Source organism: Leucopleurus acutus (genome assembly GCF_964270905.1).
Source record: "Leucopleurus acutus genome assembly, chromosome: X".
Lineage (NCBI taxonomy): Eukaryota > Metazoa > Chordata > Mammalia > Artiodactyla > Delphinidae > Leucopleurus > Leucopleurus acutus.
This window is the reverse complement of record NC_139148.1, coordinates 32,865,397-32,891,433: the sequence shown is the minus strand read 5'-3', so window position 1 is coordinate 32,891,433 and position 26,037 is coordinate 32,865,397. Positions and strand designations below refer to the sequence as shown.

General features: G+C 40.3%; 1 protein-coding gene across 1 annotated transcript in view; it reads right to left on the bottom strand.

The window, feature by feature from the left end:
• Nucleotides 1-1,212: 1,212 nt before the first annotated feature.
• The window catches only part of XK (X-linked Kx blood group antigen, Kell and VPS13A binding protein), a gene marked incomplete at both ends in the record, with an annotated part of 49,005 nt that continues 24,180 nt past the window's right edge, over nt 1,213-26,037 (bottom strand). Inside the window, one exon of the mRNA XM_082864762.1 lies at nt 1,213-2,039. Within this exon, the coding sequence (XP_082720888.1) occupies nt 1,213-2,039 (827 nt within the window). The remainder of the gene's footprint in view (nt 2,040-26,037) is intronic.

Sequence of the window (26,037 nt, the reverse complement as noted above, 5' to 3'; positions counted from 1 at the left end):
GGAGAAATTATACTGAAGATAGGAGAGTGTAGGAGGATAAAATTGAAGTTCTTATTCAAATTAACTCATAATCATACCAAATCAAAATGCATTCAGTTAAAGATAAAAATCTTCTGGTCATGTTAGCTGTTTGCAAAATTTAAAAGTTTCTGAAGTCAACATCTAACTGAAGGTGGGGAACCCTTTTCCTTCAAATAATGAAAATTAAAATGGCCTATATACATATGCTAGGTGAGAAATTTCTGTGTTTTCTAGAAGAACTTAGGTTAACCAAGGTAACTCTTGTCTAAAACTTTCCTGACAGGCAAGGAAGAGGTGGAGTAAAGACTATGGGTTTTATTTTCTTCTTTCCTAAGAAGGCAAATCCTAGCAAATTCTACTAGAAATTTCCCAGAACTGTAAGACAGGACTGAACCTTGATGAGGTTAAGCCTACCTTCTAGCAGATTCATCTTAAACCACCACAAGAAGGTAAGAACTCTGCTTATAAAAGCCTACAATCACTTTGATATTTTAACAACCCTCTTGATCCAGAATTTCTTCAACATATTGAAGGAACACAACTTTTCTAAAATTCTAGGGCTTCTATAACCAAATTTAGAATTCAATTTTGAATCCATGGATCCTTGAGAATAAAGTCTCCAAGGCTGCTACAGTTGGTTGTGTACAAAGAGCCCTAATGAGATGAGAATGGAACATCTGTCTATTCAAAAACCAAACTTGAACAGCCCTCTCTGAAAACTCTGACAGGACTGTTGTGGCTGATGGCAAAACCCCAGTAACCATCTGTGGTCATCAGATAACTCTTGGGTGAAAACTACGTTCAGGGATAATAAAACATTAGGCTACCTAGACCAGCAGTCCAGAAAACTAGAAAACAAGTAAGCCCCTGCCCTCATTCTACCTGATGGATCTAACCAGCCCAACTCAGATATCATGGGTACTTTGTCAATGGAAAGGCCAGTAACGTCTGGGAGAACATGGTCAACTGTGAATGGTGGTGCCTTAGGCTGCCCCTGCAACGCTCAGGGGTTTCCCTGGCTCCTCTCCATGGTTCCCACATGCCCACCCGAGAGCTCTCCGAAGGGGAGAGACTCAAGGAGTTGAGAGATAACTTCCTGCTTTGTTAACTGTGCAGGGCCCATCACTTGTATGAAGAACAGGGATCAACCCAGCAAACAATACATCTGTGCCTCGAGAGACTCAGGTCCCATTAAGCAGAAAAGAGCTCATCGGCATTCAAGATCTGGCTGGGCATAGAACTTATTTTACTGCTAGAAGGGGTTTCCTCTCTGTCTGCGGATGACCTTAGATCCGTCTTTTCTGCAGACTCAGAGGATTTCCGCCGCCTGCAGTCACAGCAAGCACACTTTAGCCACTCCTGAAAGCTTTCAGAAACACTAGAGGAAAAGAGCTTTTTGCAAGGGTGGAAGAATTGATAGAACACGATCATGAATAGAATGGCCGTGCAGTACCCAATGAGCAACTGCAGGATCAGCAGGGGTGCGCACACATACATGTAGATGTCAGTCTTGTAAAGATACCACATGAGGAGGAGGAAGGCGTTCTCGATGAATCTCAACATGTAGTACACCAGCAGCTGGTACCAGTTCTGGGACTTGCTGATGAGGTCGGGGTTGTTGATTTTCAGCTGTACCGCTGACCAGCAGAACATGTTGATCCCGGCGTAGAGTAAGGTGAGGAAGCACAGCACGATGGTGGTGCCCACCCGACTGAGGGCCTTCTCGATGTTCTCAGGGAAGGGGGAGCCACTGCACCAGAAGAGGATCCAGGGGTAGAAGAGGAAGCTGAGGAAGTTGAGGAGTATGTCTATCACCACCCAGGTCTTCAGGACAGAGGTAAAGAGGACCAGGACAATGACTCGAGTGGCAATCTCAAAGCTCCTCCAGAGGAAGATACAGACATAGGCCAGGGGCTTCACTTTGACATCATATTCATCGTATTTGATCTTGATGGCGAGGATGTTACAGCGCAAGGCTCCATACACGATGGACAATAGGGAGAGGACCATGAAGAGACCTGAGGAGAGAAGAGAAAGAGCGCTCTCAAGTCTCACCTACACCAAGAATCCTACTGTGGTGGCCGCTGGCAGTCCTCTACCCATATTCCTTGGACCCCTGTTTCATGTGCACGGGCTGGCTTCCAGCTATCAGCGTCTGCTCACTGCACCTGAGGGCTTTTCCCAGGGCTGCAGAAGCCTGCTGTGCCCAGGTGCTGGGCGGGCTGAAGTGCCCAGGAATTAATACCCCTGGGAGAGCCCTTCAACACCCCAATCCTAGCCCTGAGAAGAGCCGGAATATAACGAGCCCAGTTCCCCTACCGTTTGGGTAGAATAACTCGGAGGTGTGTGTTCTATACTGTTTACCGGTGTTTGCTCATAAGATTACTTTCTAGTCACCCACGGTGACCGCTGTCTAGTAACGTTGTCACCTTTATTGGCCGCCTTCCCTGTCTCACTTCCCTTCTCCCACGCTTCTTATACCTTCCTCCAGACAGACATGCACTCAAGTGCTTGTCTCAGGGTCTGCTTCAGGGTCAACTGAAACTAAAACACCTTTCAGACCCCATCTGCTCTGTCTGAATATGTGGAGTCCTTTACACGGTGCGTTTTGTTTCCTCAATCAGCTTACAAGCTCCTGAGGAGTCACAAGTGACCATGTCTGATATTTCTTCTTGATACCCTCAACATATACCAGTGTAGAAACTGAAACAGAAAGCACTCAATAATAAATTGTTCATGAGTTCCTCTCTATCTGCAGGACCTTTTAAATTTATATACTGACTATAGATTGCTCACTTTTCTTTGCTCTTCAGTTATATTCTTAAATTCCATATAGTGCTGAAGAAATGAGAACCTCACTGTTACTGAGTCAATCTGTCTTGGTCTAAAAGGCCTTAATGTTTCAAGAGGTCTCAACTCTAGCTGTTTACTTCTTAAAATGACTGATGGCTAATGGGTTTACCCGGTTTATACCGAGCAGCAGTGTTAGGGGACAAGATGTGGCTCATCTGAATGGAGCATGGTACTATGTTTCAGAGCATGACACTGCTGGCTGTGAGTTCTATTATCTAAAAAATGTACTGCCAACCCATGAGCACAGACTGTGTGGTCAAATCTGAAATACAATCACTTACTGCAGGCTGCCACGACCTCCAAATATTGGAGCAGGGAGGAACCGAGGGTCTGGCTGGGTTCTGTTTTCTTGCCCATAAAATTGAGATAATACCTTCCATGCCTACCTCCAACGTACATATAACAAAATTGTTTTTACTTATAATTTAAAATGCATGGGAATAAAGGGTTCATTTTCTTATTTAAGTTCTGAATCAATGGAAGACATCTACATTTGATGGGCATAAAAACTCGGAAGCTTGGGTAGTTAGTTGCCTGGGAGAAGCTCAGTTTTACTCAAAGCATCAACTCCTCTCATAGCCTTTTGGCACTGATTTAAATCAACGATATTCTCTGGAAAGACTGCCATGTACTAATCAAATTTAAAAGACAGAAATACTATCACAGGAGTAGCCTGGGAAGTAATTGGACTGAGTTATTTTTTCTGAGAGGCTAGTTCAATGGAGCATTATAAAGCAGTACACATAGCTGATACACTGTTTTTATTGAAATACAGTTGATTTACAATGTTCTGTTAATTTCTGCTGTACAGCAAAGTGACTCAGTTATACATATACATTCTTTTTTATATTCTTTTCCATTACGGTTTATCCCAGGTGATATACTTTTATATGTATTACACATTTCTACAGACCTTAAGAATCTAGTATTGGATCCTTTTCTTTTAGTCCTTCTGTTTTTCCTACTACAAGAAAAATAACTTCAAATGTAGAATATGAGCTAAGCGTAAATTACCATATAAATTATGTATTCATACACATGCAGTATTTACACTGTTAAATTTACGGTACTTCATCTCCAAGTTACTTATTACTTTTAACAATGCAATGACCCAAACAATTTTTTAACCATCAATCCATTTTTCTCGTTAGGTCAATTATTTCCAGATTACATTTTTTCTCTTGTCAAGAGAGTTAGCCAATTATTACCCAATTGCTGCTTAGTAGGAATTAACTGCTAAGGCCTTCTGAGAATGCAAAGAAATGACTGTGAAATCACTAACTTCAATTATTATTACCAATGCTGGGTGCTCCCTGCTCCCCTAGAAAGGGGCCAGGAAGAGAGAGATACTTGGGAGACAAGAAACTTGAACAAAATGCTTGGAATGTATATTTCTACCTCTAGAGTTAAGCTGTTATATAATGAATGGCTAGGATGATATTTATGCAAATATCTACTTATTCAGACTTAAATGGAGAAAAGTTCCTGACATCATTTCCCAACCTTCTCTTCCCACAGTCAACACAACAGGGGATCCGTTGGTGGTCCTGACCTTTTACGTGGCATGTCATAGAAGTCTAACAGCCCCCAATAATCTTTTTTTCTAAACATCTTTATTGGGGTATAATTGCTTTACAATGGTGTGTTACTTTCTGCTTTATAACAAAGTGAAACAACTATACATATACACACATCCCCATATCTCCTCTCTCTTGCGTCTCCCTCCCACCCTCCCTGTCCCACCCCTCTAGGTGGTCACAAAGCACAGAACTGATCTCCCTGTGCTATGCGGCTGCTTCCCACTAGCTATCTATTTTACATTTGGTAGTGTATATATGTCCATGCCACTCTCTCACTTCGTCCCAGCTTACCCTTCCCCCTCCCCATGTCCTCAAGTCCATTCTCTATGTCTGTGTCTTTATTCCTGTCCTGTCCCTAGATTCATCAGAACCATTTTTTTTTTTAGATTCCATATATATGTGTTAGCATACAGTATTAGCTTTTCTCTTTTTGACTTACATCACTCTGTATGACAGACTCTAGTTCCATCCAACTCACTACAAATAAGTCAATTTTGTTTCTTTTTATGGCTGAGTAATATTCCATTGTATATATGTGCCACATCTTTATCCATTCATCTGTCACTGGACTTCAGGTTGCTTCCATGTCCTGGCAATTGTAAATAGTGCTGCAATGAACATTGTGGTACATGACTCTTTTTGAATTATGGTTTTCTCAGGGTATATGCCCAGGAGTGGGATTGCTGGGTCATATGGTAGTTCTATATTTAGTTTTTTAAGGGACCTCCATACTGTTCTCCATAGTGGCTGTATCAATTTACATTCCTACCAACAGTGCAAGAGGGTTCCCTTTTCTCCACACCCTCTCCAGCATTTATTGTTTGTAGATTTTTTTGATGATGGCCATTCTGACTGGTGTGAGGTGATATCTCATTGTAGTTTTGATTTGCATTTCTCTAATGATTAGAGATGTTGAGCATCCTTTCATGTGTTTGTTGGCAGTCTGTATATCTTCTTTGGACAAATGTCTATTTAGGTCTTCTGCCCATTTTTGGATTGGGCTGTTTGTTTTTTTGACATTGAGCTGCATGAGCTGCTTGTATATTTTGGAGATTAATCCTCTGTCAGTTGCTTCGTTTGCAAATATTTTCTCCCATTCTGAGGGTTGTCTTTTCATCTTGTTTATGGTTTCCTTTGCTGTGCAAAAGCTTTGAAGTTTCATTAGGTCCCATTTATTTTTGTTTTTATTCCATTTTTCTAGGAGGTGGGTCAAAAAGGATCTTGCTGTGATTTATGTCATAGAGTGTTCTGACTAGGTTTTCCTCTACAAGTTTTATAGTGTCTGGCCTTACATTTAGGTCTTTAATCCATTTTGAGTTTATTTTTGTGTATGGTGTTTGGAAGTGTTCTAATTTCATTCTTTTACATGTAGCTGTCCAGTTTTCCCAGCACCACTTATTGAAGAGGCTGTTTTTCCTCCATTGTGTATTCTTGCCTCCTTTATCAAAGATAAGTTGACCATATGTGTGTGGGTTTATCTCTGGGCTTTCTATCCTGTTTCATTGATCTATATTTCTGTTTTTGTGCCAGTACCATACTGTCTTGATTACTATAGCTTTGTAAAACAGTCTGAAGTCAGAGAGCCTGATTCCTCCAGCTCCGTTTTTCTTTCTCAAGATTGCTTTGGCTATTCGGGGTCTTTTGTGTTTCCATACAAATTGTGAAATTTTTTGTCCTAGTTCTGTGAAAAATACCATTGGTAGTTTGATAGGGATTGCACTGAACCTGTAGATTGCTTTGGGTAGTACAGTCATTTTCACAATGTTGATTCTTTCAGTCCAAGAACATGGTATATCTCTCCATCTGTTTGTATCATCTTTAATTTCTTTCATCAGTGTCTTATAGTTTTCTGCATGCAGGTCTCTATCTCCCTAGGTAGGTTTATTCTTAGGTGTTTTTTTTTTTTTTTTTTTTTTGCAGTACGCGGGCCTCTCCCGTTGTGGAGCACAGGCTCCAGACGCGCAGGCTCAGCGGCCATGGCTCACGGGCCCAGCCGCTCCACGGTATGTGGGATCTTCCTGGACCAGGGCACGAACCCGTGTCCCCTGCATCGGCAGGAGGACTCTCAACCACTGCGCCACCAGGGAAGCCCTATTTCTAGGTATATTTTTCTTTTTGTTGCAATGGTAAACGCGAGTGTTTCCTTAATTTCCCTTTCAGATTTTTCATCATTAGTGTATAGGAACCCAAGAGATTTCTGTGCATTAATTTTGTATCCTGCTACTTTTCATATTCTCATTTCCTATGTGAGTGTGTGGAGTGGAGGGGCGAGGTCGGAGGGCATTTTGCTGTTTTTATCTTTTATTAGAAGGTAAGACATCACTTTGGGTAAAGCTGAAAGGAAGGCTTTGGCAATATTCCAAACCCCTGCCACACTTACAAAGTTTCTTCCCATGCAATTCCAGCCAAACGAACTCCTTCCAAAGGAACTCTTCCTATTTCACAGAGAAATTAATTGCTATTAGGAATGAACTTGCTAATTTCCTGACTTGACATCAAGACCTTAATCTTTGTGTTAAGTGGTGGAGAACATTTTATTCCTCAGGATTCCTCTTCGGAGGGGAATTCTATTTGTAGGACAAGGCAAGCACTTTCTCTGTGGCTTATCCTAGCATTCATTATAATAGCCTCTCCATTTTTTGTATGTAGGAAAATTTCTATTGATATAATAATGCTAAAAGGAAGAAAGGAGGGAGGGAAGGAAGGAAGGAGGGAGGGCAGAGAGGGAGGGAGGGAGGGAAGGGGGAAGGAGAAAGGAAAGAGGAAGGAAAAAAAAAAGGGTGAGGGAGGACCCTTCCCTTTACCCTACACTCCTTTCTGTCTACTGCCACACTCTCTTTCACACTTTCCTCAACCCTCTTACCACTAATCAAAACACTCGTTTTCCAATCCTCAACTCCTTGCAGTCTGGATTCTAGTCTTGCTCCTTCCTCATCTCTCTGCAACATTTGACATTGTTCATTCCCACTTTCTTGAAACTTCTTCTGTGGAAGTGATCATATCATTTTCTCCTAATCATCCTCTCACTTTTCTTGCAGTCCCTTCTCAATTTCATTCATAGGCACATCTTTCTCTTCTCCTCAGGAACCATGGTTTTATTTTTCTCCTTCCTACCAGATTTCTCTTCCGAGATATCTTTATAGGTGCCTCAAAACAAAACAAAACAAAACACAAAACTTATATTTCCTTGAAAATCTCCTCTTACATTCCCTGTAGCAGCTCACAACACCGTCACTCCAGATCATTCTATCCAGAAATTTACATGTTAACTAGGACTTTTCACTTTCCTCTCCCATCCCACTCAAAGAGATCTCTAAGCTCTTGTTACTCAGTGTGGCTCATGGATCAGAAGCACTGACATTGACTGGGGGTCAATGAAGTGCTCTAGCTTAGACCCTGAGATTCTGAGTCAGAATCTCTATTTTAACACGATTTTCCGTTTTTCTCAGGCTTTAATGTATGACCATTAAAGTCTGAGAAGTACTGCTCTAAGTTCATTTCTTCCTCCCTTTCTGGCTGTGTCCCTTGTTAACTCTCATAATGGCTCTTACCACAGGGTCCTAACTCATTTGTTTCTCTGCCACCAGCCTTCCTCTCCTCTTCGTCTGCCTGGATAAACCCTACTTGTTCTTCAAGGTTCAGTTAAAGTGTTACCTCCTCAATGATGCCTTTTCTCGGCCTTTACTCAACTCTATTTATTCAGTTGTGCTAAATGCTTCCAAGACTCTTCTAAGCTCAGTTAACTGCCACTCTATTGGGAACTCACAGTCACTTAATGCATACGTCTCTTTCCTCACTTGGTACCTTTGGTTTAGTGCAATCTCCTAGAGGTAGCTACTGTTTCATACAGATTTTTATTACAGCACCTAGCACAGTGACTGGCACAAAGTTGGTAACTGATATGTCTGTTGAATAAATGAATTAAAAATTGTACAATCTGTGACCTGCCCTTTTTTTTTTTTACCACTGAATGAGTAATTGAAGCTCCAAATCTCTCACAGACACGACTGAAGTGAGCCATGAGAACTCTCAAAGCCCCTTCCCAGATGGTGACTTCTGGGGTCATGGGCTTCCTATGCAAATGCATCTGCACGTGTTTCCAGCACTTCCAGAGAAATAGGATCCAAATTAGAAAAGGTCTTTGAGATTTAAGTTTACACTCTAAAAAAAACCTCTTCTAGGTATATGAGAGGCTTGCAAAGCAGGGAGATTTAGGAACAGTGCAGTACTTTCTGACCACAGGAATAACTAAGGAAGGTAAGTCCTGCTTCAGGATGTCGGGCCCAGCCAGGATTAAGACAAGTCTGGATTATCTCAGCAGTGTTATCTTCCTGGTCAGTTATCCAGATCACTGCTCTTGCTGGATTCCATGACTTACTCTTACTTGAGTTACCTTTGACCATGTATTACAGGACCCAGGGTTCTGCTTTAATTCCACCTCAGGCCCTGACAACTGGTCAGCAAACTTTTTTTTTTTAACATCTTTATTGGAGTATAATTGCTTTACAGTGGTGTGTTAATTTCTGCTTTATAACAAAGTGAATCAGCTATACGTATACATATATCCCCATATCCCCTCCCTCTTGCGTCTTCTTCCCACCCTCCCTATCCCACCCCTCTAGGTGGTCACAAAGCACCGAGCTGATCTCCCTGTGCTATGCGGCTGCTTCCCACTAGCTATCTATTTTACACTTGGTAGTGTATATATGTCCATGCCACTCTCTCACTTCGTCCCAGCTTACCCTTCCCCCTCCCCATGTCCTCAAGTCCATTCTGTACGTCTGCGTCAGCAAACTGTTAATGAAGAGAGTGAAAATGAGAGAGATCGTCAACACCATGAGCTTGTATCCACATCTGTCACCTTCTCTCCCCAGCTGCTATCATAAATATTGCTTTGGTCCTTTATTGTAACAGCTTTATTGAGACATAATTCGCATACCATACAATTCACAATTTAAAGTGTACAATTCAATGTTTCTTTTTTGTTAACAATAATTTTATTATCACAGTTATTACTGAACAATTATGATGTCCCCAACACCACGCACTTTACATGTATGATCACATTTAATCCTTATCAGTTGGTTCTAGTTTATACCCATTTTCCAGATGAGAAAGATGAGGTTAAATAGCTTTCCCAATGTCATACAGCTAGTAAGTGGTCATGCTTGGATTCAAATTGAGAACTGTTTGTCTCTAAACTCTTTCTTTTTTAGTTGGAGTGTAGTTGCTTTACAATGTTGTGTTAGTTTCTGCAGTACAGCAAAGTGAATCAGCTATACATATACATATATCCCCTCTTTTTGGATTTCCTTCCCGTTTAGGTCACCATAGAGCAGTGAGTAGAGTTCCCTAAGGAGGCAAGAAAATACAATGGAGAAAAGACAGTCTCTTCAATAAGTGGTGCTGGGAAAACTGGACAGCTACATGTAAAAGTATGAAATTAGATCACTCCTTAACACCACACACAAAAATAAACTTAAAATGGATTAAAGACCTAAATGTAAGGCCAGATACTATAAAACTCTTAGAGGAAAACCTAGTCAGAACACTCTATGACATAAATCACAGCAAGATCCTTTTTGACCCACCTCCTAGAGAAATGGAAATAAAAACAAAAATAAACAAATGGGACCTAATGAAACTTAAAAGCTTTTGCACAACAAAGGAAACCATAAACAAGATGAAAAGACAAACCTCAGAATAGGAGAAAATATTTTCAATGTTTCTCTAAAAGCAGATTCGCAGATATGTGTATCTACTTTTAGTACGTTTCATCACCAGAGTCACACTTAGTACGTTTTCATCACTTCAAAAAGAAACGCTGTACACTTTAGCTCTCATTCCTCTACCCTCCTCCCCCACCCAGTCCTAAGCAACCACTAGCTACTTTCTGTCTCTATAGATTTCCCTATCCTGGACTTCTGTATGAATAAAACCATATAATGTGTGGTCTTTTGTGACTGGTTTCTTTCACTTAGCATAACATTTTCAACACTCATCTATCTTGTAGCATGCATCAGTCCTTCATTTCATTTCACGGTCAAATAATATTCCACTGTATGGATATACTACATTTTGCTTATCCATTCATCAGCTGATGAAAATTTGGGTTGTTTCCACCTTCTGGCTATTGTGAATAGTGCTTCTACAAACATTTGTGTGTGATTTTTTTTTTTTTTTAATTTGGCTGCATTGGGTCTTCGTTGCTGCACATGGGCTTTCTCTAGCTGTGGCGAGCAGGGGCTACTCTTGGTTGTGGTGCGTGGGCTTCTCATTGGAGTGGCTTCTCTTGTTGCGGAGCACGGGCTCTAGGCACGTGAGCTTCAGTAGTTGTGGCTCACGGGCTGTACAGTGCAGGTTCAGTAGCTGTGGCACATGGGCTTAGTTGCTCTGCAGCATGTGGGATCTTCCCAGACCAGGGCTCAAACCCGTGTCTCCTGCATTGGCAGGTGGATTCTTAACCACTGCACCACCAGGGAAGTTCCTATGAATGTATTTTTATTTCTCTTGGGTCTATAGGAGTAGAGTTGCTGGGTCATATGGTAACTTTGTGTTTAATTATTTGAGGAACTGCCAGACTGTATTCCAAAGTGATTGCACCATTTTACATTCCCACCAGCAGTGTATGGAAGTTCCAATTTCTCCACACGCTCACCAATGTTTGTTATTATCATTAAGTTCAATTTTTATTATAACTTTTTGATTCTAGTCATCCCAGTGGGTGTGAAGTGGTACACCTTTGTGATTTTGATTTGCGTTTTCATGATGACTAATGATGTAGAGCATCTTTTCATGTGCTTATTGGCCATTTGTACATCTTCCTTAGTTGCTTTGGTTCTTAACTATAGAACAAACTCATAATAGATTTCACACTTTCTCATATGTATCCCAAAAACTCTACCAGAATTCAAAGGCCAGATTTGCATAGACTTATTTAAGGACAATATATTAGCTTCACCCTCAGGTGTCAATGAGCATTTAAAATGAAAAAGAGAGTACAATTCTGATTTCTCGTGCTTTTTAACTTCCCTTAGAAGGCATTAAAAAGCAAAAAAGAGGATTTCCATGCTGACAATGGCAGATTAGTTTGTTTTGGTTCAATATTTCTGCCAAGAGCAACTGGACAAACACCTGTTTAAAGGCATCAGAGATCTACCAAAGAAAGCAGTCAGTACTTTCGGGCCAAGATCTTAAAGAGAAGAAAAGTCCTAAGAGAAAATTCTGAAGCTGCTCTTCCCCTTGAGACATATGCCCATATGATACTGGGTACAGTATTATGGAACATGAACACAGCTTTCAGCAGTCTCTCAAATCTGGTGGGTGTGGGAGCAAATATTGATATTGTGGCCCTATAATGGTCCTGGAGACAGCCAAAGCTTTCTGGTGGGAACCCCGAAGACTAGACACTGGGAGTAAGGGTGACCAGAAATAGATAATCCCTCATAAAGGCTGAAGTACACATTTCAACCAACTCAAGTTATGACTGGATCAATTCAATCTATATCTAACCCAATTACCTGCCATAAACAAAAGTAAAATCTTCCTGGAGAAAGAGAACTCATCCAGAGACTCAAAGTATCTCTTTTTTTTTTTTTTTTGCTGTACGCGGGCCTCTCACTGTTGTGGCCTCTCCTGTTGTGGAGCACAGGCTCAGGACGTGCAGGCTCAGCGGCCATGGCTCACGGGCCCAGCCGCTCCATGGCATGTGAGATCTTCCTGGACCGGGGCATGAACCTGTGTCCCCTGCATGGGCAGGCGGACCCTCAACCACTGCACCACCAGGGAAGCCCTCTTTTTTTTTTAATACAAGCATCTGACATTTAATTAAAAATAACATGGCAAGCCAAAAACAAAAAAATAATCTAAATCCAAGAATTAAAATATACCCATAGGAAATAGAGATATTGTAATTATCTCACATGGACTTAAAAATATTCATAATTACCCTGAGGAAACCATAATTCAAAAAGAGTCATGTACCATAATGTCCACTGCAGCTCTATTTACAATAGCCAGGACATGGAAACAACCTTAGTGTCCATCGACAGATGAATGGATAAAGAAGATGTGGCACATATATCCACTGGAATATTACTCAGCCATAAAGAGAAACGAAACTGAGTTATTTGCAGTGAGGTGGATGGACCTAGAGTCCGTTGTACAGAGTGAAGTAAGTCAGAAAGAGAAAAACAAATACCATATGCTAAAGCATATATATGGAATCTAAAAAAACGGTACTGATGAACCTAGTGGCAGGGCAGGAATAAAGATGCAGATGTAGAGAATGGACTTGGGGACACAGGGAGGGGGAAGGGTAAGCTGGGACGAAGTGAGAGAGAGGCATGGACATATATACACTACCAAACGTAAAATAGATAGCTAGTGGGAAGCAGCCACATAGCACAGGGAGATCAGCTCGGTGCTTCGTGACCACCTAGAGGGGTGGGATAGGGAGGGTGGGAGGGAGGGAGACACAAGAGGGAGGAGATATAGGGATGTGTGTGTATGTATAGCTGATTCACTTTGTTATAAAGCAGAAACTAACACACCATTGTAAAGCAATTATACTCCAATAAAGATGTTAAAAATATTCATAATTAATATGTTTAAGAAATTATGACAAGATAGAGAATTTATCAGAGACTGGAAACTATTCTAAAAACTCAAATGAAAATTCCAGAACTGAAAAATACAATAAGGGCCATTAAGAAATCAATAGACGGGTTTAATAGAATAGAAATTGCTATAAAGATTATTAGTACTAAGCAGAAGGCAAGTCAGAAGAAAATGGAGAAACAAAAAAGCATGAGAGACTTACGGCAAAGTGAAAATGTTGGAGAGAGAGAGAGAGAAGAGAAGAAAAAGAATGGGTTGGAACCAATACTTAAAGTGATAAAGTCTAAGAATTTTCCCAAACTGCTAAAATATCAAACTAAAGCCCAAGTAGGATAAATACGAAGAAAACCGCAACTAAGCATGTTAAAACTGCTGAACATCAAAGTCAAAGTGAAAACCTTAAAAAGCAGTTAGATACAAACGAACAACCAAAAATCAGATGAATTTCAAAGGAGCAACAATAACAAGAACAGCTGGTATCTCAACAGAAATAATGGAAGCCAGAAGACAAAGGGATGGTAACCTCAAAGTGGGAGGAAAGTAACCACTAACCTAGTCCTCCAAACACAAAGATGAAGGTAAAAGAAAGACATTTTATGACAAAACAAAAATGAGGGTATTTTTCACTAGTAGATCTACTCTAAAGAAAATACTAAAGGTAGCATTTCAGACCCAATGAAAATGCTCCCACATTGAAGCATGGAGATACAGGAAGGTCTGAACAGGGACCAAAAGGATAAATACAACTCAATTTTTATAATCAGCCAAAAGACTTGCATGGTCACTTGACACACACACACACACACACACACACACACACACACACACACACACACACACCCCAAAATGGTCACTAAAAACACGAAAAGGAAGTCAAGCTCATTAGCCATCAGGAAATGCAAATTCAAACTAAAATGAGACACTACTACACACACCCACTGTAATACTGAAAGTAACAGCAAGTGTTGGCAAGGATGTGGGGCAACTGGAACTCTTATACACTGCTTGTGGGAGTGTAAAGTGGTATAATGACTTTTGCAGTTTCTACTAAAGCTAAACATAGGCATTTCCTGTGACCAGCAATTCTACCCGAGTATAGGTGTAACAGAACTGTATATATATACGTATACTAAAAGGCACGTACGAGGATATTTTCAGCAGCATTATTTTTAATCCCAATCTGGAAAAAACCTAAATATTAATCAAGAGAAGAATGTGTCAATTCATTGTGGTATATTCATACAATGGAATATTACATTACACAGCAATGCTAAAGAACAAAGTTCTGCTACAAGTCACAACATGGATAACTCTCACAACTATAATGTTCAATGAAAGAAGCTAGACCTCTGATTCCATTTATATCAACTTTTTAAAAACCAGGAAAAATTAATCTGTGATGTTAGAAGTCAGCTTTCTTTTTTAAATTTAATTTTGATTGGAGAATAGTTGATTTGCAATGTTGAGTTAGTTTCAGGTGTACAGCAAAGTGAATCAGTTATACATGTACATACATCTATTCTTTTTCACATTCTTTTGCCATGTAGGTTATTACAGAGTACTGAGTAGAATTCCCTGTGCTACACAGTAGGTGCTTGTTGATTATCTATCTTATACATAGTAGCGTGTATATGTTAACCCCAACTTCCTAATTTATCCCTCCCCCCACCTTTCCCCTTTGGTAACCATATATTTATTTTCTAAGTCTGTGAGTCTGTTTCTGTTTTGTAAATAAGCTCATCTGTATAATTTTTAAAGATTCCACGTATAAGTGATATCATATGGTATTTGTCTTCCTCTGTCTGGCTTCCTTCACTTAGTATGATGATCTCTAGGTCCAACCATGTTGCTGCAAATGGTATTATTTCATTCTTTTTATGGCTAATATTCCATTGTATACATGTACCACGTGTTCTTTTATCCATTCATCTGTCGACGGAGATTTAGGTTGTTTCCATGTCTTGGCTACTGTAAACAGTGATGCGATGAACACTTGGGGTGCATGTATCTTTTCAAATTATAGTTTTCTCTGGATGTATGCCCAGGATTGGGATCGCTGGATCATATGGCAGCTCTATTTTCAGTTTTGTAAGGAACCTCCATACTGTTCTCCATAGTGGCTGCACCAATTTACGTTCCCACCAACAGTGTAGGAGGGTTCCCTTTTCTCCACACCCTCTCCAGCATTTACTGCTTGTAGACTTTTTTTTTTTTTTTTTGGCTGTGCCACATGGCATGTGGGATCTTAGTTCCCCAACTGGGGATTGAACTCGCACCCCCTGCAGTGGAAGCACAGAGTCTTAACCACTGGACTGCCAGGGAATCCGCCTGCCAATGCAGGGGCACGGGTTCGAGCCCTGGTCCGGGGAGATCCCCCATGCCACGGAGCAACTAAGCCCATGCGCCACAACTACTGATCCTGCACTCTAGAGCCTGCGAGCCACAACTACTGAGCCTGTGCGCCTACAGCCCGTGCTCTGCAACAAGAGAAGCCACCACAGTGAGAAGCCCGTGCACTGCAACGAAGGGTAGCCCCCGCTCACCACAACTACAGAAAGCCCATGCACAGCAACGAAGACCCAACACAGCCAAAAATAAATAATTAAAAAAAAATTCTAAAAACATATAGGTGCATTACTACTATACTTACTAGGCAACTCAATAAATTTGTATTAAATTGATTTTTTTAAAGGCAAAAGACTACACTTTCATTATTGTAATGAAGTTATTTCAGGAATAGTTTCCTTGCCTACCCTGGCAAAATGCCATGGAGAAAACAAAACATACTATAAACACCTACTTGAATCACTATAGCAAAACTGGTTCTACAGATGTAACCAGGATGACATCCTAATACTGTAAAACACATCTTAAACTTCTAGCAACTAAGACCTTACTGTTACCAAAATGCCTCTTGAACATGTGCCAGTTTACCAGATGTTTAGTCAGAAATTGAGGACTTTCCTTTCAATACATAGTTATATCCTGTTTAGTATTCAGAATTGTCAGAACAAATTATTATGGCATGTCAATCACAGTACATGTGATGTGATTATTACTGTTTACAATCCCTAAAGGGCCCGAACGATTTTTGCTATTTTTCTCCCAGACACATTTCAATTTACCTAAGGAAACTGGGTGATAAAATCTCTTCTGGCTCATCTCTCTTACGCTCAAAAAAATTACTGTAGTCTTCTCATGCCAGGGACTATTGTAAGCACGTTACAGGTACTAATCACTTAATCCTAACAATTCTATAAAGTAGATACTGTTATTATCCTCATTATGCAGATGAGAAAATAGAAACACAAAGATGCTAAATAATTTCCCAGACATCACTCAGCTAGCAGAGTTGGAATTCATACCTAAGCAGTCTTGCTCTAGAGTCTTGGTCTTAACCAATAGGCAATTCTGGCTAAATAAATATTAAATATAATGAGGCCTATTTCCCTAGCAGTGGTCTTTTTTTAAACATCTTTATTGGAGTATAATTGCTTTACAGTGCTGTGTTAGTTTCTGCTTTATAACAAAGTGAATCAGCTATACATATACATATATCCCCATATCTCCTCCCTCTTGCGTCTCCCTCCCACCCTCCCTATCCCATCCCTCTAGGTGGTCACAAAGCACCGAGCTGATCTCCCTGTGCTATGCAGCTACTTCCCACTAGCTATCTGTTTTACGTCTGGTAGTAGATATAGGTCCATGCCACTCTCTCACTTCGTCCCAGCTTACCCTTCCCCCTCCCCGTGTCCTCAAGTCCATTCTCTACGTCTGTGTCTTTATTCCTGTCCCCTAGCAGGGGTCTTAGCTCTACTTTTTACCTCTTTTATCAATGGGAGGCAAGGAGCAGGAGTCTGCTACCCTTGAAACTGTCCAGGGCCTCAAGGAGTCTGGAGAATCTCCCCCTACCCCCTGCCTAGAGTATTTTGGGGAGTTGCCCAATTCTTCTTTACTCCACCTGAGCCCAAATTTCGTATCTATTTTCTATTATATGAGTAGTCTATATATAAAAACTTCTTGAAATCATGCTGTCTAGGTACCTAGGAGTTGGTAAGCCTCACTGCATTAAGCTGGTTTCTGGGAATCACCTCCCAAGGCACAACTGATGATCAGAAAGAAGAGGGGCAGGCTCCCCTATCTGCCCTCCCAATGTTCTTATCATCCTGCCTCAGGCAGAGAGAAGAGGCATCAGTGAGTTGAGCTAGGGAAAGGAACACCCTTGTCCTCCATAGCCAAACAAAGGAAGTTAGTACCTGACCCATGTGCGGGACCCTCTATCAGGTTTTCTAACAGCAAAATAGTTAGCAGGACCACTCAGAACCCCAAGGCAACAGTTCTGCATTCTGCTGCAGATTCTTACCTCTGGCAAGGCAGAGCAAACCTTCTCAAAACACAGTCACTCATGTACAGTGAACTTCGTAGATAATCAGGCACAGCCACTTGAGCCTCCACAACTGAAATAATCTCTTGTATTTTCTGCCTTCGCCAACACTTGAACCATAGACACTCACAAACATTTGCACACACATCCTTACCTCCACTAATCTTTTCTAGTATAATTTTTTCCCCAAATCTATCTTCCCTTCCCTCTTTTCAAATGCTTTATTCTGTTCTTATTTAATAGTCTTGTTTTATATGCGTTCATAGCTATAAGCAACCTGAAAACTTTAAAAAATGTAGGAAATAAATAATTTAAAAAATGGATAAATAAATGGCTTGGAACTTGCAAAGAAGACCTCAGTTCTCCTGTGTATGACTGTACCTGTTCAACACGCCCGATTCTAAGCTGCACCACCAGGACCTACTTACTTTACAGACATGAGTGAGGAATCAAAAGGTCCTATGCTAGATTCTTCAAACATGCGCTCTAGAAGTAAACGTGAGAAGCTACATAAGCAGCACTGCTAGGCTCCAGTGAACCCAAGCACAGCCGTGACAATGCACTTACATGCAGGGTGGGGAGGAGTGTGTGTCTCCCCACTGAATAGCATTAAGTAACTTCCACTGGCTTGTGGCCACAGATTCCAGAAAAGAAAATCGGAGCCTATAATCAGGCAAAAGCCAAGCCTGAATGAAAAGTGTTGGTGGTATACAGAAGCATTTTTCCCCAGTGCATTTGGGGGTGAGTTCAGTTTCGGAGCCATGGATATGAACTCACCCACAAGTCTTGCACGCTTCATACTGTCTTACACACTGACATCCACCATTACATAATCATATAGACCATTGTTTAGACTGCTATAGCAGTTATGTATACTATACTGAGTATAGCTGAAAATGCTCTTTGGTATAGAAAAAATTAAATAAACAGTTAATATTCAACTATATATATATGTGTGTGTGTATATATATATCACATCTTTCTTGGATTTGTAAGAGTCAAATAAATTCATCTGGGTATAGGTAGATGAGAGCAGTGTGGGATCCAAATCACAGACATCTAACAAGGAGTAGAAGTCTGAGAAACTTTCATACTGGAGCAGTCAACACAATACACCTAAATCAACCTTAGGGTAAGAAGAAAAGAAACTACAGTAAATTATTTTACTGCTTTATTGAGCTATAATTTACATACAAATAACTGTACATATTTAATGTGTACAGTTTGATGATTTTGGACACATGCAAGTAAAATTTTTAGAAACTGAAATTTATTTTATTTATTTCTTTTTTTAAACATCTTTACTGGAGTATAATTGCTTTACAATGGTGTGTTATAACAAAATGAATCAGCTCTACATATACATATGTTCCCATATCTCTACCCTCTTGCGTCTCCCTCCCTCCCACCCTCCCTATCCCAACCCTCTAGGTGGTCACAAAGAACCGAGCTGATCTCCCTGTGCTATGCGGCTGCTTCCCACTAGCTATCTACCTTACGTTTGGTAGTGTATATATGTCCATGCCACTCTCTCACTTTGTCACAGCTTCCCCTTCCCCTTCCCCATATCCTCAAGTCCATTCTCTCCTAGGTCTGTGTCTTTATTCCCATCTTGCCCCTAGGTTCTTCATGACCTTTTTTATTTTCTCTTAGATTCCATATATATGTGTTACCATAGGGTATTTGTTTTTCTCTTTCTGACTTACTTCACTCTGTATGACAGACTCTAGGTCCATCCACCTCACTACAAATAACTCAATTTCGTTTCTTTTTATGGCTGAGTAATATTCCATTGTATATATGTGCCACATCTAGAAACTAAAATTTAAAATAACCACAAACTTCAATTTACCCATATTTAACCAAATTTCCAGTTAACCAATGCTCTACTTTTAGGTAAAAGAGAAATATTCACATCCCTAACAGAATACAAGCTCAATACAAACAGAAATTTTGTTTTATTCACTGATGCCTGGTACCAAGTACAGTGCCTGGCACACAGTGGGTCTTCAATAGATATTGTTGAATAAGTTAATTGATAACAAGGAGTTATTATTAAATTTTAAAAAACATTGTATTCAAGCCAGTGTTACATAGCTTCCTCATTTACCAAACTATATGCTACAAACATGTTCCAAATGGTGCACCTCAATCATTGAAGAATGTTTCTAATATTTATGGGCTCTTCTCCAAAGAAAGGTATACAGATAACAAATATAAGGCTGAAAAACACACAAGCAAAATATACTTCTGGATGGCCTATGTTTACCAGAAAATCAAATGCCCAGAAATCTCCATTCCCTTTGGATTGTTTAACTGAGTTTCATGGCACATTTGACACATTTGTTCTGCCAGTCACTTACTTTGAAAGAGAAGAAATTGGATAACCAACTCTCTGCTCAATGTATTATCATCCTTTACTAAGCATTCACTAAAATAATTCAAATGTACTTCTAAAAGTCTTAAAAATGAATAAGAAAACTTTGAAATCAAAGATTAATAAGCAAGTTTTCTAGATTCTTTCTAGGTATTCATCACTTTACACACACACACACACACACACACACACACACACACTTCCTTTAATTAACCTTGTCATTTGGATCCTGGTCCACATACAAAAGAACAACTCAGAAAATGTTTACAGAAGCAAATGATAACAACTGCATGTCCTTAAGTAGCCAATTCTCAGAAGGTCTAAAGTCATGCACTTTATTGTCTTACTTTTTCCTCAACATAGTGAACATATACCGTTGTAATAACCTTGTTATAAGATGCTTTCAATTTATGTTTAACATTATCTTCCCTAGAGAAAATTCAATTTCATTCTATCCACTGAGCCCAAATTACTTTTTGGTCTCTTGAGGCACAATTAGAAATACCAGAAATAGCTTCCGACCTGAAGCAAGCATTAAAAACTACTTATCTCTGGAAATGTAAAGGTTGGCTATCTAAATCTTCTTTCTCAGGCTCTTAAATGCGAAAAAACTGCAGAATCAGCCTTAATAATGAAAGGCCAGCAACACCAATGACTACTACCCATATCATAATATAGCTGTGAGAGCCAGTCTGACCCTTTCCATGTGTTCCCCTTGTCCATGGGCAAATCTGCAGCCCTTAGCCAACCTAAGGGTAAGGCGATCTTTAACTGCAGAGGATGTGGAAGGATCGAGTACGTCACATCTGAGAAATGAAAATGTGAATTCAGTTCAACTTTTTAAAAAAGCCTTTAGTATGTCCACGTGCCTGACACCAGGCTAGGTACTATTAACCATGTGTTTAGGGCATTAAAAAAAGGTGTTTGTAGTATTGTATGAGGGATGCTATTATTTATGCATATTTTTCTCAAATTAAAGTTCCCATTTTGGGATAGTTTTAAAAGTAGACATACGAAGGTTGATTCTTTGAAAAGATCAACAAAATTGATAAACTCCTAGATGGACTAATCAAGAAACAAAAGACACAAAATGAATTATGAATTCCACAAATGAGGGAATAGCATTACAGTCCTAGACATTAAATTATATAAGGGAATATTACTAAACAACCGTTGCCAATAAATTCAGTAACTTAGGTGAAATGGAGAAATTGGTAGAAAAATAAAACTTACCAAAAGTGACACAAGATGAGGTTAAAAATCTGAACAGCCGTCTAGCCATTAAAGAAATTAAATTATTAGCAAAACTTTCCTACAAAGAAAAATTAATTCATCACTGCTTTGCATCAAGACCAGAGAAGGTGCTGAAACACCTGATCCAAGCTCACCTTACTCACCTTTTGTAAGGTTACAAGTTTCATTAAAATCCATTGAAGTTACCAGTGCTATACAAAAAAAGAGAACAGTAGGCACATACTCCTTGTGGACTTGCTGTCTAGTGCAGGGACCCTCAAAGGGGACCCTCTGTAAGTAAACAATAAATTATAGTAATTAACCTCCATAAGTAATATAGTAAATTAACCTCTAATGAGCATTTCACCAAGGGTCTGCACCACATACCAACATTTTTAGCTCATCATGTTTAATTTTCACAACAATCCTGTGAAACCCGTGTTGACAGATGCAGTTGTGATAGATGAAGAGGCAAAAGGTCTGTGAGGTGAGACTGGTCACACTGCTATTCGGTGGCAGAACAGGCCATCTGCCCAGACCTTAGTCCAGCACATTTAAACAAAGTAACAGCTGTGTTCCACTAATAGGCTGCCTAGAATGAGAGTGCGTCCTGAATTTCCCAGCCACGGATGCCCCAGAGCTGCAGAGAAACTGCCAGCAAGAACGTAACATTATACACTTTGGGCTCAGGCCTCCCCAATCCTCCATTGCCTGATAGTGTCTTCCCATGTGTCTCTGCCACCTAGATTTCTCAATGAGCTCCCATATTTCTTCATGGAAATTCAATTGAGAGCCTACATAGGCCAGCAAAAAGGAAGGAGGAGGAAGGAAAAAGAAAGAAAAGGGAAGTGAGAAGAGAGGGAAGGAATAAAACAGCCTTTAAAAAAAAAACATTTCAAAGCACTTTCATATCCATCATCTGCCTTATCTTCCTACCCTCCTGAGGAGGCAGGCAAGACAATCATTCTGCTTTATAAAAGGAGAACCTGAGACATAAAAAGCCATATAAATCAAAAGGAGGATGGAGAAATAGTGTTAGAGTCAGATGGTAGAACAGGGGTTGGCAAACTAAGTCCTATTTTTGTACAGCCCAAGAGCTAACAGTGTTTTACACATTGTTAAAGGGTTGTAAAAACAAAAACAAAGAAGACTGTGACACAGACCATAGACGGCCTGCAAAATCGAAAATGTTTTTTATCAATCCCGTTTAGAAAATTGTTGCCTGCAATAGAATACTTAGCCACAAAAAGAATGAACTAGGACTACATTCATCAGCATGTATAGTTCTTAAAATATTATGTTGAGCAAAAAATGCAAATTACATAATGATAGCTGCAGTATGAGCAAGTTTAAGACCTACGAAACCAATACATATTACTCATAGAGACAGTGCATATGTAGTTAAGTCATAAATCATGCATGAGAATGATAAACTCTGAAATCATGACAAGGAAGGGTCACGGGTTGGCCCAGCTGTACTAGTAATGTTTTGTTTCTTAAAGAAAAAAAAGGATAATTCTGAAGCAAACATGTCATGTGAATATTCGATAAAGCAAGCAAGTAGGTATATGGGTGTTTGTTATATTATTCTTTATTCCTGTCTACATGCCTTAACATTTCATTAATGTACAAAGAAAACATCTGCAGTTAATAACTGAGGAGATATTATAGATATCGTGTGTGGTTTTCAGCAAGGCCTCCAGAAAAAGCCCAATAAACCAAAAAAAGCCCTCTCATGATGTCCTTGTGAATGAGTCAGAGAAAATGCATACGCTAATATGAGTGCAGTGGAGACGGATTTGCAACTGGATGTGCAATCTGCTCTCATACGCTTCACTACGTCCTTTCAGGCTAAAGGGCAATTGTCAAGGCGTCCGCAGGGCTGTGGTTTTGGGGCTGTCCTAGTCTCACTTTCTTGTTAACTACTGCATGAAGACATAAACTTATAGTTGGCATAAAACTAGGAAGACAAGAGAATCATGATTCAAAATTATCTGAACAGGCTGATATCCTGGGCTTGAATCCAAGAAAAGGAAATATAACAAGAAAAAATATCAAGCCCTACCTTTATATACGTAAAACTATACTGAGCAGGTACAGGATGGGTAAATCTTGATTTAGCTGCTCTCAGTATGAAAAAAGAACTGGGAGAATTTATAGGACCATCGATCAATATAAACCAACTGTGTGATTCAGTTCTTCCAAAAGCTACATTTGGGCACATAAATAAAATCACAGAGTTCAGATTAAAGCAAAAATAAAATAAAATAAAACATAGTCCCACTGCTATAAGCTCATCAAAATAAGTCTGCAATGTCACATGCAATTATGAATGCCACGTGTTAAGAAAAAAGTGACAAGTCAGATTGTATCTCAAGTACAGCGACCTTGGTGGCTACCAAGCATGCCATTAGAGAAATGACTGGAGGGTCTGGAGATCGGAAAAGAAAAAGAAGACAGGACAGTTGTGAATATGTGCATATTTGGAGATCTGCCATGTGGTAAGGGGAAGTAGTTGTGTTAGTGGTGCTTTAGCAGGGAAAAATCAGGTCTAACCAACAGGCTGAAGACTAAAGGAGGCTAATTTCCACATAATATAAGTGAAAATGCTCTACTTAGTAGTGTCACCTTGGTGGGGTACTATCACGAAAGGGATTTAATTTTCTCCCCCAATCTCCTCTCAACTGTGCTTTGTGGAAATAGAATGTGGAAGAAGTGACAGTGTCCCAGTTCTGAGCCTAGACCACAAGAGGCTTTGCATTGCACGCTTTGACTCTCTCAGAGCCCTGCCACCACCAGGCCAGCCTGCACAGGAAGTAATCACTTGGAAGAGAGCCATTCCAAGTGCAGCCATCCTAGACCAGTTATTCCCAACTGACCCACAGGCTGAGTGTGAACTCATAGGTAAGCTCAGTCAAGATCAGCCTAGCCGGACCCAGACCAGAACTGCCCAGTTGACCTGTAGACTATTGAGCAACAATAAATGCTTATTGTTTAAACCACTAAGTCTTGGGTAGTTTGTTACTCACAATAGCTAGCTGATACAGTGGAGACTTCTCGTCCCCTTTCCAGGCACATGGCACCATAGTCTCTCCTCACCCAGGCTAGTCACTCAAGTCTCCCTCCTTCAGAAACCTACAAATGAGAAGCAGGCCTCAATCTCTATGATCATGAATGCTCCTAAACTCCAGGGTACCCACAACAAGCTATTTCTGAGGGAACCAGCAGTGGGCTGGACCTGAGGGCTCCCAGCTTAGAAGGCGGGGAGTCAAGTGCTTGGCTACCCATGTGGTGAGCATCCTCCATCTTGGAATCTCACTTTAGGTGGCTTCTAGGAGGGCAGGGAGTGGCCTCTACCATAAATAGCATATTACAGAAACCCCTATTCTCTCACCCCTTCCCCCAGGTATTTCCTTATAGAATCTGAGAGTGGGGATGCAGGGGGTTGACCCTGGTAGGGCTGGTTTGTCACTCTTGGAAAATCCTGAAAAAAGGAATCTGGCCAATTCTTAGTGGCATTTTTTTCTGAATGTGGTGTATCCAGCACCTAGGACTGATATCATTTTTTGGTGGAAAAGTCTCATTTAACTTACTATACAAGGAAGAACATTCTAACAAGAGTGTTTTGTCAATGGAACAGTGCATTTTGAGTACTGAGAGCTCTACTATTGAACATAATCAAGAAGAGAGAGGCTGGTGGACCAACTTTGAGGGACACTAAGGAAGGGATTTCTACAGAGAGTGCAAAGTCAGACATGATGACCTCTTAGATCCCTTCTACCTCTTAACATTCTACAACCCTGTGCAAAGCAGTGTTGGCTAAAAGAACTAGCTGTGGGTCAAGCATCCAAAAACCTGGGTTTGGGTCTCAGCTTTAAGTTGGGCCCTTAAACTTCTTGAACCTTGGTATTACAGATACTATGGGCCTTCCACTTAATTGGTATCCTTTTTCCACTCTTCCTTGAAGGCAGAACTCTAATTGTGATTACATGCTAACCCTCCCATGTGTTCAAAAAAAAGATGATACAAGGTTCAGCCCCTGGAGTAAATCAAGATTTGTGTAAGACCAGTCTCCTATTTTTTTGTGTGTCACAAATAGAAAAAATGATATTTGCATGGTGTATTCACTGGGTTAACTGGATGAAGTCGATCTATCCATTCTGGGCCCTATCTATACCTTAGAGGCCTCTGCATTCTACTTTCTATCCCTGTGTCTGGGGATCAGTTTAGCATGCACATGTGACCCATGTCTGGCCAATGGAACCTGAGTAGAATTATGCTGAAGGAAAAGGTATTCATCCCCACTAAGAAGAAGTATACAGGAAGAAACCTCCCTCTTCTTCCTGACTTGGTCATACCTGCATATGATGTCTAGGCCTATAAAGACCTGTAGGTATTTTAAAACATGGCTCCCAAATTCTTTACTATTCCTCCCATCAAGAAGTAGAGTTATGTCTCCTCTTCTTGAATCTGAGCTCTTTTGACTGCTTGAATAATAGAATATGGCAAAAACGACTGCCAGTTTCTGGGCCAACGTTATTAAGAAACAAAACTTCCACTTCATCTCTCTTGGGACACTTACTCTTAAGACCTAGCTGCCATGCTATGAGGAAACTAAGGAGAGGCCCACATAGAAAAGAACTAGGTAAGCAACCAGGAGGAAACACAGCACCAAACTGTCAGCCATGTGAGTAAGCCATCTTGGAAGTATCAATAGATTCTCCAGCCCCCAGTCAGGATGCTCCAGCTGATGCCACATGGAGCAGAGGTAAGCTGACCCTGACAAGACTTGTCCAAATTACAAATCTGTGGGCAAAAGAAATGACTATTTTTAATTTAAGGCACCAAGGTTTCTGGTGGTTTGTTACGCAGCAATATATAAAAGATACACAGTCTTCTTGCAATCATGAGGGGAGAAAGACACAAAGATAGAAAATGCCTAGGTCCTTGATGATACTGCTGTGCTGATA